This window comes from Salvelinus alpinus, chromosome 29, assembly GCF_045679555.1.
Source record: "Salvelinus alpinus chromosome 29, SLU_Salpinus.1, whole genome shotgun sequence".
Lineage (NCBI taxonomy): Eukaryota > Metazoa > Chordata > Actinopteri > Salmoniformes > Salmonidae > Salvelinus > Salvelinus alpinus.
Genome location: NC_092114.1, coordinates 43,741,999 through 43,756,689, shown reverse-complemented (window position 1 = coordinate 43,756,689; position 14,691 = coordinate 43,741,999). Strand labels below are relative to the sequence as shown.

The following is a 14,691-nucleotide window of genomic DNA, read 5'->3' as shown; positions in this document are numbered from 1 at the left end:
TGATGAAACTGGCTCTCATGAGCACTGCCACAGGAATGGAAGAACCAGAGTTACCTCTGCTACAGAGGATAAGTTAATTTAGAGTTACCAGTCTCAGAAATTACAGCCCAAATAAATGCTTCACAGAGTTCAAGTAAAACACATCTCAACATCAGAGGAGACTGTGTCAATCAGGCCTTCATGGTTGAATTGCTACAAAAGAAACCACTAAAAGACACCAATAAGACAACGAGACTTGCTTGGGCCAGAAACACAAGCAATGGAAATTTGTCCTTTGGTCTGGAGTCCAAATTGGAGATTTTTGATTCCAACCGCCGTGTCTTTATGAGACACACCCACGGTGTGGGTGAACGGGTGATCTCCATGCTTTACGGTTGGAAATACACATGCAGAGGGGAATTTTTTTTTGTGACACTGATTTATTTAGAAATCAAGGCACGCTTAACCAGCATGGCTACCACAGCATTCTGCAGTGATACGCCGTTTGCACCTAGTGGGACGATAATTTGTCTTTCAACAGGACAATGACCCAACACCTCCAGGCTGTGTAAGGGCCATTTTACCAAGCTTTGTTACCCTAAATAAAGAAAAACTCTTGAATGAGTAGGTGTTCTAAAACTTTTGACCGGTAGTGTATGTCTACAGATAAACCGTATTCTGATCTTAACTTAATTCTACAACCGTTAAGCGTGAGGAAACCATGAATAATGTCTATCGAACCTACCGGTTCCAAGTAGAAAAATCATCTACTTTATTTTTTCCCCGATTTAGAAATTCTCTATGCACTATAATTTACAACTTGATAAGATCTATTAATAAACTGAGTAATCCGTTTGGACAAGGGAATTGTAAATATAAATGACATTTGTTTTAGATATACAATCTCAAAGTATTAGGACATTGATTCATTTTTTGTTGTTTTGGCTCTGTAATCGAACATTTTAGATTTGAAATTAGATAATGACTGAGGTTAAAGTGCAGACCGTCAACTTTAATTTGAGGGTATTCTCATTCATTTTGGGTGAACCGTTTAGAGATTACAGCACTTTTTGCACATGGTCCCCCAATTTTAGGGGTCCAAAAGTATTGGGAAAGTATTCACATCCCTTAACTTTTTCCACATTTTGTTGTTACAGCCTGCATTTAAAATGGATTAAATAGATTTTTTTTGTCATTGGCCTATACACAATAATGTCGAGTAGAATTGTTTTTCAACATTTTTACAAATTTAAAAATGAAAAGCTAAAATGTCATTAAGTATTCACCTCCTTTGTTATGGAAAGCCTAAATACATTCTGGAGTAAACATGTCACTATTAGTGTTTAACATGAGTTTTGAATGACTACCTCTTCTCTGTACCCCACACAATAATCTGTAAGGTCCCTCAGTTGAGCAATGAATTTCAAACAGATTCAACCATGAAGACCAATTCCTCACAGAGAAGGGAACTTATTGGTAGATTGTTAAAAAAGACAGGGATATCTCTTTGATTGTGGTGAAGCCTGTACATAATAAAAAATATTTCAAAACATCCTGTTTGCAATAAAGCACTAAAGTAATTCCGTTTAAAAAAAAGAATTGTCCTGAATATGGAGCAAGACCTATACAACACATTACTGAGTACCACTCTCCATATTTTCAAGCATAGTGGTGGCTGCATCATGTTATGGGTATGCTTGTAATTGTTAAGGACCGGAGAGCTAAGCACAACCTCCCTGACCCAGTCTGTAAAACCTACATGTTTCAAGCAGACCACCATAGTCGCTGTGCCCAAGAACGCCAAGGTAACCTGTCTAAATGACTATCGCCCCGTAGCACTCGCATCTGTAGCCATGAAATGCTTTCGAAGGCTGACTCACATCAACACCATCATCCCAGACACCCTAGACCCACTCCAATTAGCATACCGCCACAACAGATCCACAGATGACGCAATCTCTAATGCACTCCACCCTGCCATTTCCCACCTGGACAAAAGGAACACCTATGTGAGAATGCTGTTCATTGACTACAGCTCAGCGTTCAACACCATTGTGCCCTCCAAGCTCATCACTAAACTAAGGACCCTGGGATTAAACACCTCTCTCTAACTGGATCCTGGACTTCCTGACGGGCCACCCCCAAGTGGTGAAGGTAGGAAACATCTCCACCCCGCTGATCCTCAACACTGGGGCCCCACAAGGGTGTGTTCTCAGCCCTCTCCTGTACTCCCTGTTCACCCATGACTGCGTGGCCATGCACGCCTCCAACTCAATCGTCAAGTTTGCAGACACTATATTGGTAGGCTTGATTACCAACAATGACGAGACGGCCAACAGGGAGGAGGTGAGTGCCCTTGGAGTGTGGTGTAAGGAAAATAACCTCTCACTCAACGTCAACAAAACACAGGAGATGAACGTGGACTTCAGGAAACAGCAGAGGGAGCACCCCCTATCCACATCGACGGGATAGTAGTGGAGAAGGTGGACATTTTTAAGTTCCTCGGCGTACACATCACGGACAAACTGAATTGGTCCACCCACACAGACAGCGTGGTGAAGAAGGCGTAACAGCGCCTCTTCAACCTCGTCACCTAAAACACTCACAAACTTTTACAGATGCACAATCGAGAGCATCCTGTCGGGCTGTATCACCGCCTGGTACGGCAACTGCTCCGCCCACAACCGCAAGGCTCTCCAGAGGGTAGTGCGGACTGCACAATGCATCACCGGGGGAAAACTACCTGCCCTCCAGGACACCGTCACAGGAAGGCCAAAAAGATCATCAAGGACAACAAACACCCCAGCCACTGTCTGTTCACCCCACTATCATCCAGAAGGCGAGGTCAGTACAGGTGCATCAAAGCTGGGACCGAGAGACTGAAAAACAGCTTCTATCTCAAGTCCATCAGACTGTTAAACAGCCATCACTAACAGAGTGGCTGCTGCCAACATACAGACTCAAATCTCTGGCCAATTTAATACATTTAATAAATGGATTTAATAAAGGTATCACTAGCCACTTTAATAATATCTACATATCCTACATTACTCATCTCATATGTATATACTGTATTCTATACCATCTACTGCATCTTGCCTATGCCGCACGGCCATCGCTCACCATATATTTGTATGTACATATTTTTATCCCTTTACATTTGTGTGTATAAGGTAGTCATTGTGAATTTGTTAGATATTACTGCACTGTCGGAACTAGAAGCACAAGCATTTCGCTACACTCACATGAACGTCTGCTAACCATGTGTATGTGACCAATACAATTTGATTCGATTCATTCCTTGTGTTATTATTTTTCTATTTATTCCTTGGACTCTTATAATCTTCTCTCTGCATTGTTGGGAAGGGCTCGTAAGTAAGTGTTCGACGGTTAGTCACGTCCATGTGGTTGTTGCTGTGGATCATTAGTAACAGTTGATCATAAAAAAAAGACACGTAGGCTAATTCAATCGTTATGGAACGATCGTAACAGTTGGAACCCAACGAATGGCACAATACTTGGCTGTGTCATCACACTATTGCCTGCACTAACCCTGGAACTGACCAGGATATAGTATTGTACACTTCTCTCTATTACAATTCTATGTACACTAATCTTCCAACATTAGCATGTGTTAAAGATCTGAATGTGGCAATTTTCTGAATGACTCAAACCACAGTTATCTTTCTTTCGTGTGTAAAGGCTCTCCAAACCTGTTTTTTTATGATTCATAAACACTTTCCTAACCCTAAATAATCTACAAGATCTGAGTGTTCTTAAATCGACCAATTCATGCTGAAACTGAGACAAATATGCATATATTTAGATGGTTTTATTTCAATATATTCTATTGAGTCTTATGACAAAATTCAAACTAAAAAGGTACACCGTATTTAAAGGGATGGCTTAAGGTAAATGTATTGATAACCCTACTGAATGAAAAGTCCACAAGAAAATCTGTTGGCCAGGAAGTGGGATGGTTATTCAGCAGTTTAATTTATTCAGTGCGTGCAAGGGAACCACACCTGCAAAGCCCGGTAGGCACTTTCATAAGGTAAATCGGGAATACCAACTACTGAGAAGTGCGTAGGAAAGGCGTGCGTGAGAAATGCGTAATTTCTTAAATTGAAATCGGGCACTTCTCCAAATTACTCAGTAGCGGCAAGAAACTGAACCGCTAATTTTCATCCCTGCTGATTTTCTCATTTGGACTGCAAGATTATACTAACGTCAGGATCGATACCATGATAGTACTACAATGTAATGCTGCAAGACACACAGTCTATAGTCATGGATGGTTGAGATTGGATGGTTGAAATTACTTCACAACCAGAGAATATAGCATTGATCACTATTCTAAGACTAAAATGTGGAGCAAACTAAAAACAAAAATGTTCCATTCGTTGTTTGGCTGAATAATATATATAATAAAGGCAATCAGATACAGTGCAATTGGAATTATTCCGACCCCTTTTTCCACATTAAATTTCGAGTCTCATTACAAAGGGTCTGAATACTTATGTAAATAAGATATGTTTTTTGATTTTAATACAGTTGCAAACATTTTATTTTTTTTAAACAATTTTTGCTTTGTTGTTATGGGGTGTTGTGTGTAGATCGATGAGGAAATTGTTTTATTTAATCAATTTTAGAATAAGGCTGTAATGTAACACGTTTGTTACATTACAGCCTTATTTTAAAATGGATCAACATTTTTTTTCTTCCATCATCAATCTACACACAACACCCCATAATGACAAAGCAAAAACAGGTGTTTTTGCAAAATGCGGAGAAAGTCAAGGGGTCTGAATACTTTCCGAATGCACTGTATAAATAGTATTTAACTAAATATATACACAGTATATACTGTATGTCAGTTAGTACATTTTGTGAAAATGTAAACGTATAATAGCTATGCATGACCCAAAACAACCCCTCTACTACTACCACCACCACCACCACTGTACCTGTCAACAATATCATTCAGAATGACATCTGGAGAGACGACACCTCTCGGGTGCCCCTCTGTGAGAATGTGGCTGTGTCTTCCTGTGCACCTTATCCATATTCAATGCAGAGGCAGCCCACTGAGATATTAGCATGGGGAGTCGTGAGCTGGGTACAGCTCCAGCTTAATTCTGTTATGTCAATGCCAACCTAAGGACACATCCCTGGAAGGAGGAAACACCTCACGGAGAGATAGACACTCCGTTGGAAACCTAAAGAAAAAACGGTGATGGTATGGGATTACGACCGTAATAAGTGGGTAAGAGAGTGATGGGAAATCTGTTTGCGTGGAAGAGCTGAGGCAGACAGTTCCGTTCAGGAATGGTCGGAACTCATTCCAAAGGTCGGGATGGGATAAGGATGGGTAAAATGGGAAAGTGGTAGGAAATAGACTACTTCTAGTCATCAGCATTTGTTAAAAACAGGATGGGAACTAATGGTAACATAAACATATCTCTGCCATGATCACTGTTGTATTCCACCAACACTGCAGTGGACTCCTTCTGATTCTGATTCCATCTGTGCCATCTGCATTCTTCTACCATTGCATTCTGATGCTGCATGACAAATAAAGGCGATTGGACCAAAATGGACCATGTATGCGTCAACACAACTGGTACAAAATACCAGTGGCAAATCATATCATACTGTGCATTTGCAAAAAAATATGGCCTTGGCAAAGTGAGAAATCTAAACGCTCGACCTCGAACACTATAAAAAACGATATTTGTCCCGCCCACCCTCGTAGTTCAAGTGGAAACCACTTTGGCACCTTGATCCACATGAGCATGTCCTTTGTCCGTGTCATTAAGAGTCAGTATCTCGGGTCCCAATAGAGAGTGGCATCACTCCCTCAATAAGCTGTTCCATCATTATCCTTCCCCTGGCCTGGCCCTTCATTTAGGGGGATAGAGGCACTCTGTTAGTGTCCATTAGAGCAGTCTGGTTCTTGTGTCCGTGAGATTTCCACAGACTTTTGTGGTAGATCCAGCCTTCTCCCTAAAGGCAAGAACAAAGACACAAAACCAGATGAGCGTCAGTGGTTCAATTGAGCCGGGCTCCTGCACCTTGGGACAAAGCACCCTGAGTGGAGGTACCAATAACTGGATATATCCGGTTTTCAGGGATAAAGCTAATTCAACCTAGCTTCCTTTTCCCGCTGAAAACCGGATGTGGGGACTCCGCTCAGGCATGATCTTTTAGGTTAGGTCAAAGGGGCAGCCAGGTGGAGCCGAGCTCCAGCACTTCATGGGTCCAAAGAGAAAAGTAGGGTGAAAAGTAAGATGAAGGTATGATCAAACAAGATAAGGGATAGGATTGAACATATAGCCCCAACCATAGTTTTATATTTAACCTTGGCTCAACTTCCTCCCGTAACTGTACCTTTCTGCTGAAATATTTGGGTGTCCAGGGCGAGTTATCTGCAGCTCTCTGCCTCTCCTCCCCTCGCTGGCGCTCCTCTAGACGATGCTTGTGTTCCGTGGCCTCGTCAATGTTCCCCTCCTTCAGTGACTTGGTGACATGCTGCCATAACCGCCTACACAGACACAGACACAGACACATAACGTATAGAATTGTGTGTCATGAGCCCACGAGTGGACAGAGCATGACATTCCATTCCCGAGACCTAGAGGTTCTGTAATTGACAGCGCCCCCTTTCAACCCATCACAGAACAAACAAACGGCTCCTCCCCATCATCCTTTCACAACTCTGAATGCGCTGCTAGTTGTCAGCAGACCCTTTTTACGGATTTTTAAGGTCATCAGAGCAAAAGGACAACTAAACACGTTGTCTTCGCTGTATTAAAACTGTTGGACTCTTGACATGTTGATATAACCTGGATATATATACTGAACAAAAATATAAACACAACATGCAACAATTTTAAAAGATTTTACTGAGTTACAGTTCATATGAGGAAATCAGTTAATTTAAAAAAATGTATTAGGCCCTAATCTATGGATTTCACATGGCTGGGAATACAGATATGCATCTGTTGGTTACAGATACCTTAAAAGGAAGGGGTGTGGATCCCAAACATGCTCAATGCGTGACATGTCTGGTGAGTATGCAGGCCATGGAAGAACTGGGACATTTTCAGCTTGCAGGAATTGTGTACAGTTCCTTGCGACATGGGGCCATGCATTATCATGCTGAAACATGAAGTGATGGCGGTGGATGAATGGCACGACAATGGGCCTCAGGATCTTGTCACGGTATCTCTGTGCATTCAAATTGCCATCAATAAAATGCAATTGTGTTCATTGTCTATAGCTTATGCCTGCCCATAACATAACCCCACCACCACCATGGGGCACTCTGTTCACAACGTTGACATCAGCAAATCGCTCGCCCACACAACGCCATACATGTGGTCTGCGGTTGTGAAGCAGGTTGGAAGTACCTTCAAATTCTCTAAAACGACGATGGAGGCAGCTTATGGTAGGGAAATTAACATTCAATTATCTGGCAACAGCTCTGGTGGACAATCCTGCAGTCTGCATTCCAATTGCACGCGCTCCCTCAGAACTTGAGATCTGTGGCACTGCAAATTTTAGAGTTGTGCACCTGTGTAATGATCATGCTGTTTAATCAGCTTTTTGATATGTCACACCTGTCAGGGGGATGGATTATCTTGGCAAAGGAGAAATGTTCACTAACAGGGATGTAAACAAATTTGAGAACAACATTTAAGAGAAATGAGCTTTTTGTGCGTATGGAACATATCTGGGATCTTTTGTTTCAGCTCATGAACCATGGGACCGACACTTTACATGTTGCGTTTATATTTTTGTTCAGTATACATTGTGATACTTTTCCTCTCTTTTTCCCATGTTATTAAAAGGTATAATGTGAATTTTATAACATAAAATGTCTGGACTTTATCACGGTCAAGTTTGTACTCCACAGACTACATATTTCATCTTAGAGATTCTTTTTCTTTTTCAAAACTCCTTTAAACATTCTGTGAACACTTATGAGGAAATCTCGGGTTCATCTCATATGAGCAGTAAATGTGTTTTGTTCCCCGGATCAACTGGGCGGTCCCAATGACATTGTCCTGCCGTTAGAGCCCGCCTTCTCAAAGAACCCCTATAAATTAGAGGTCTTACTAAACAGAAATCCGATCAGGTACCGAAGGGCGAGGACACATCATTGGAAAATATGATCCCCATCTTCTTGGAAACCAAACGCAGATCAAGGAAGCCTTATCCAACTCAGACAGAACAATCCCCTAACAGGAACTCTGCTGAACCCGTATATTTGTTCACTCATTACGAACCACTGAGTCTTCAACGCTCTCAAAAGGGGAACTGAATCTAAATTATATTGCACCCGAGTGCCTTAAAACACTTTATCTGTTTGGACTGAACAAACTGAGAACTGAACTGAGAGAGAAAGGGAGCCTATGCTTGAGCTCCGAAGAGGGCCTTCTTCAACCGAAAGCGCCAAACACCAGGACCCCTGACCGACCGTTTTTCCCTGTGTACCGCTCAATCATAACAGAAACTCAATTGAACCAGATGACAATCAAATTCAAGCAAATACCTCATTGCATTGAATTTCCCTTCTGTGTGACGTTGTGTCTGTGTTAAAGTGGTGGCAGTAACTGATTATTGTAAGACTGATAGCCTAGCCAGCCCACTGGCGACTCCTGGTGGATGAACCTATAATTTCACAGTTGTGAGGTTTTAGCAGCCTCTCAGTTGATAAGACCATCTCGCCCTCAAAAGTCTGGTGAATGTATGTACTGTACTGTTGTATTTTCTGAGTTCGAGTGCGGAAGTTCATGTATATTGACCTGTGGAGATTCTCACCTCGATAACTGTGTTGTATTCCGTTAGCCTATACCCTGCCTTACTCTGTTAACGACCTCATTTTCCAGCTTTAGTCTAGTAAATAAAGACGACTTTCAGAACGAGAATATAGTAACTGACGTTTTAAGACTATTGTTGATATAGGATTGGTGCAACGGTTAAGGGTAACTACTGATAGAGATATCCCTTTAATTAACTCTATGTAAAAACCCTTAATGGTGCTCCAAAATGAAGTACTAAACATTAGATCAATTCATTATTCCAGTCATTAGTCAATAAATGATCTTGAATATCCATAGCCAAAGTCACAACAACAACAAAAAACACACATAGCTAACAAGATAGCTACTGTTCAGTATACACCATAGCAAAACATTTAAAAAACTTTCTGAAACGGAAAACAAAAATGTATATTTCTTATTGGACAAGTGTGGGTAGTCCCTCCTTGTTTCAGTCCTGTTTACATCTGTTTGGTGCCTAATGAACACGACCCTGGTCCACTAAGAAGGGACCGAAAATACAGCATTTTGGACCCAGGAGCATCTTACCTGGACTCATTCCGTCCCTGCTTTTCCACAGGCCGGAGCTTCTTCTTGATGATTGGCAGTTTGGTTGTGTCAATCACTTTGGTCTCCCCACTACTATAGGTGAACTCCAGGGTTCCGTTCCACTCCCCCTGGGCCTTGCACACAATAGTGTTGGTCGGATTGTGTTTGACCTCTGCAGTCACCCTGAGAGGAACATAGCAGCCATGTTCAGAAGATTAACTTTGTGGCAACATTACTCGTATGATATATTGTGCTGCCATAGTAATATTGAATTACGGTGAGGTCAAAAAGTATTTGGACAGTGGAATATTTTTTGTGTTATTTATTTAAATAAGAATAGAATGTTTGATATTTATGTAACTTCCTCACTCGTCATGATTCACAATTCATTCATGATTATCCGTAATCATGGCAGCATCCACATTAACGTAGAAGTGATTAGAAACACATTATATTCTTATTTACAATAAAAGTGGCTCCAGAATTATACAATGCTTTATTCGCTGCTCAAAATCATCTGAAAGACAACCAAAACAAACTGCAAATGCATCCAACAAGTTTGTAGTCAGAAGCTTGATGTGGTCACTGCATGCTAGGAATATTGGATCAAATACTTGAATTTGTACAATTACTTTTAGTACCCTAAAATATGTACAAAAAGTGTTGTAATTTATTCATGGTTTAACCCTAAAAGCACCAAAAGGAAATTGGAACTGATGGCAAAATGAAACTTTCTGTTAAACAGTACCACTTTTTAGTTTATTAACCTTTCGTAACGCAAGTAAATGGTTAAATTGAATTCCCCAAAATAAGCATATCATTTAACACATATAGTCAAATCTGATGTTTAAAAATAGACGTTTTTGTAAGCGTTTCATGTTCTGAACAGTTATTTTGATACATTTCATCCATAGCAACTTGTCATGAACGTGTCTTTGTTTTCCATTCAAAGCGTTGTGTTCCTGTGATACTCAGACATTGAGAAATTGGCGATTGAGCTAATCGGACATAACGGTACGACCTAAAACAGCCACCGATATATTAGCGATATGGGCATTGGTGCTATCAGGCTTTTAGCTCTAACTTTGGGACGCTATGGGATATTAACTCAGTTCCAAATGCATCCGAACGGTGAGACTCAACTTGGTATAGAGACATCGACTGGAATCTAAATATGTATTTACATTCTGTTTTTTTAATGCTAGTGGGTGCCACGTCCAAATCGCCCATTTCCCAAATCTGGGGTGGCTCAATAACTATATCTTTTCAAGGTACATACATCTACCTATATTCCAAATGTGGCGCTTTTATCACAAACTTATTTTTATTTTTATATTGAGTCCATATTTTCAGGAACCATGACTATACAAAAGAGAGATTATTTTTAATTACTGTTGTTGTCATGTTCTGTTGCATAATTCAACAGAACCGTCAAAAGTTGTTGTTTTTTCTTTCGTTTTACACAGATATCATCCTTAAATGGTGTTTTTATGTCGGTAACTAGTTGCTTGATAAACAAATGTCAAAAGGATCAAAAATGAGCATTCAAATAATCTCTCTCTCGCACACACGCACACGCACGCACGCACACACGCACACGCACACGCACATAGAGACCCACCTGTGTACCTTCCCTCCATAGAAAGGCTTGGTGTGGAATGTGACTGTGGCCGAGTAGCCGCTCTTGGCACAGTTGATGGTGACTTTGCCACCCAGCTCCACCCATGGCACGGTGAGGATGGAGCGGGCGTAGGCACAGGGCAGCGTGAAGACATACTCCTCGTCATGCTCCAGGAGGCACAAGGTCCCTTGGGAGCAGAGAGGGAAAGATCAAAGGTCAGGTCAGATTAAAGGTCAGCATCTTACTGGTGTTGGTCTGGTCCCAGGCTGTTCATGGTTGGTTAAGACAATGAGCGACAACTGACCAGGAGTTGATATGACAACGCAAACAGATTGTTTATTTATCAAAAGCTGCATTTGGATCTAAACCCAGGAACGTCCCTTGCACCGTGTTGCTCCTCGTCTATAATGTACAATAAGATTTTGGAGTCAGTAATTCAATCAAACGATTTAGCTTGGTATGTGGCGCTTACTGATTCTCCTTTAAATTGGTTACGTTCCTAATAGCCGTCACTAATTCAGATGAACCTTTAACAAAAACATACATGCCGTAGAATACTGCAGAAGCTTTTGCAGAGACCACTAGGGAAATAAATGGCAACATCCTCTGCAAAATACAGTATTTCCATACCATAAATATATACATTCTCAGCCTCATTAACAACATCAATGGTGTGCATCATTAGCCAGGGTTTTTTCCCCCTGTTACTCAGGAAGAACAGAGGACACCCACTGTGCACGACTCCACATCGCCCCATGCATTGATTTCTCTCCCTTTGTGATATTCACAGTACCATCTTTTGGGATACGTGGACTGGATTCCCCATACGGGAGGACATTAAAGTTAATGCACAACGTCTCTTCACCTACGTCACCATACACAGCCTATTGGGTCATAAGGTCATAGGACATATAGTACAAATGAGCAATCCCACCAGCCCCTGCTCTGTGGGTTGCCCATCTATTGCTTTCATGTCTTACTCATCAAACCAATTAATCTTCCACTGCAAAACACCTATGGGGGTTCACTTAACCAAAGAGCAAACCATAGGAAAGCATAGAAAATGGCATAAGCATCTATTCAATGCTATCGCCATCTACTGTTAACTATTAGTTTTCGTATAAGCAGCGCAATCTCCCTGAATGAAATCGGGTTGAGTTTGCAACCCTAATTACCACAGAACACCTGATTGAATGAATGTCATGCCCGTGACATACATGTATTATTTCTACCTACTATAATCGAGTCAGTAGAGAAATCATGTGGAAGTTCATCACATGACTGGCTGGCATATACTCTTTTGGCTATATTACAAGTGGGGAAAAATGTATTTCGCAATCGATCCTTCTCCTCAACCCTCTGGTCTTACCCTGTCCACCTCTTCATACTGTGTATGCAATGTACTGTATGTCCAATGTCACTGAATTAATACTGTCTTTGGTTGAGAGCATAAAGGCACAGAAATCGAGCATTTACAAACCCCACATTGACCCACCGCGCTGTCCATGACAACCCACAGCCACCGCAAATCACAGCAGGACAAGATTGTATCTGATACATGCTTTCTGTACTCTCTTCTCCACCAGATATCATTTTACTCAGCGCCAATCAATACAGCACTAAATATATCGGCCGCTCAAAAAAGTATTATCTTTTCATTAGAGGCGCATTACTCATCAAGATTCCAAACCACACAGGCCTCTAAATGTGAGAGGGTCACCGTTGTGCTTCGAAAGCAATCCCACAGTGAACGCACAAATCCTCTGGTATGATTCACCAGTTATTAAAAAGTTATGTCAGAGAATATTGTCTGGTCGTGGTCAATCGGTATAACACACAGAACCGTCAAAAGTTTGGACACACCTACTCATTCCAGGGTTATTCTTATTTTTAATTTTTTTTCTACATTGCAGAATACTGGTGAAGACATCAAGACTATGAAATAACACATTTGGAATCATGTAGTAACGATTAACTAACATATTCCTCTCAATTTTAAATGTTTCGCTTGACTCGTTATGACGTTATAACTACTTACATTTGCTTCCACCGTAATGTTTTGTCAGCCATCTTTGCTGAAGAAGGTCAACAGGGACGGGTGGCTCGCGTCAAATTCGTCATTGGAACCACTCATTATGATTGGTCATATAAAAACCTTGGGACCCAAATGCATAATGAGTGCTCTAACTCCCCCTTGCGGTGGTCTGGAGCAATGAAGCCGTGACGCTGGGTCCCTCTATGTCCAACAGTGTAAGCTCGCAGCTTTTAAAGGAGGAACCACTGTATATACAGATTCAGTCAATTCAATTCAAGGGCTTCATGTATCCCATCAGTGTGACTCATTCAGAAAAGCCTACATTGTGACGTCATGACGACAGATATTGTATTGATTGTCATCAGAGAACTCTCATATCCTTCTGTTGTGCAAGAGGACTATGCACAATGGATAGGTATGAGAGTAAAACTAAAACTGGCCGCTGTAGATGCCATTAGCAACGGTCATCAAATTTGTTAAAAGGTTTTAAAAACAAATCTAACAAATGCAACAGTTGGATAATGGATGAAGTGACTCCAAACTTTTAGAATTTAAAACATCCATCAGATATTGACTGAATTACAGCACATTAAACATTTTCCTGGCATGGACAAATAACGAACGAAGTTCGGGAATTCAGGTAATCAATTTATTGTAAAATGTCAAAACGTTTTCTTAAAATGCACTCAAATATACATTTTCTAATAGTATCAAGGTTTAAAAAAATATATTTTGTGTAAAAATAAAGAAAATTATAAGTGCCTAATTTGCATAAATACATTGGGAGTATTTGCATATATGAAACATTAACATAAAGGGGTGGAACAGGACTGCAACCACCAAAAACTTGCTCTGCCTAGGCACCTCAAACTCATCTCTGGACTTCAAAGCCTGTTCCGCTCCGTTTTTTCATGGTTGCCCTCTAATCAGGGACTGATTTAGACCTGGGACACCAGATTGGTGCAATTAATTATCAGGTAGAACAGAAAACCAGCAGGCTCCGGACCTTGTCGGGTAAGAGTTGAATACCCCTGGCCTAGGCCTACCTGCACTCACCTGCGCTGTCTAGACTGCCTCATTAATTACTGTTGTTGTCATGTTCTGTTGCATAATTCAACACGTGTGTGACAGCAGCCTTCGCTTTGGCTCCCCCTCCCGTCCAGCTCAGGCATTAGCTGATGCCGAACCTACTCTTGGCAAACGCCCTTCACTCATCAACCCCGGACTTGTCTCATCATCATTACAGACACCTGGTTCCAATCCCCACTATCACTCTGCCATTTGTCGGTCATTGCAAATGTTACTTGTTTTCCTGAGAGGAATCTTTATACTTTATATTTTGCACTTTGGGTTCGCTCTGTGCCTTTTTGTTTATGAAGATATATTTTGAGCACAATAGTGCTTGGGTTTTGTCATGTTTTGATCTATGGTGCTTAAATAAATTCAGTAGTTCTATACCTGCGACTGCCTCCTGCCTACTCCTCTCTACACCAGTGACAGTGTGCCAATAGCAGGATAACCTCAGATTTAAAAAAAAAAAACAACAACAAAAAACAGGATTGGCTCTAGATTACACCTCTCTATATGTAACGGATGTGAAATGGCTATCTATTTAGCGGTGGTGCGCGCTAATAGCCTTTCAATCAGTGACGTCACTTTCTCTGAGACCTTGAAGTAGTGGT

General features: G+C 41.1%; 1 protein-coding gene across 2 annotated transcripts in view; it reads right to left on the bottom strand.

Moving 5' to 3' along the window:
• Window positions 1-3,795: 3,795 nt before the first annotated feature.
• The window catches only part of LOC139558801 (oxysterol-binding protein-related protein 10-like), an 84,239-nt gene continuing 73,343 nt past the window's right edge, over window positions 3,796-14,691 (bottom strand). For both annotated transcript variants that reach the window (XM_071374235.1, XM_071374236.1), the window contains exons 10-13: window positions 10,975-11,161; window positions 9,354-9,536; window positions 6,370-6,523; window positions 3,796-5,985 (exon numbers count right to left, since the gene is read on the bottom strand). In XM_071374235.1, coding sequence (XP_071230336.1) covers window positions 5,887-5,985; window positions 6,370-6,523; window positions 9,354-9,536; window positions 10,975-11,161 — 623 coding nt within the window. In that variant the 3' untranslated portion in view covers window positions 3,796-5,886. The remainder of the gene's footprint in view (window positions 5,986-6,369; window positions 6,524-9,353; window positions 9,537-10,974; window positions 11,162-14,691) is intronic.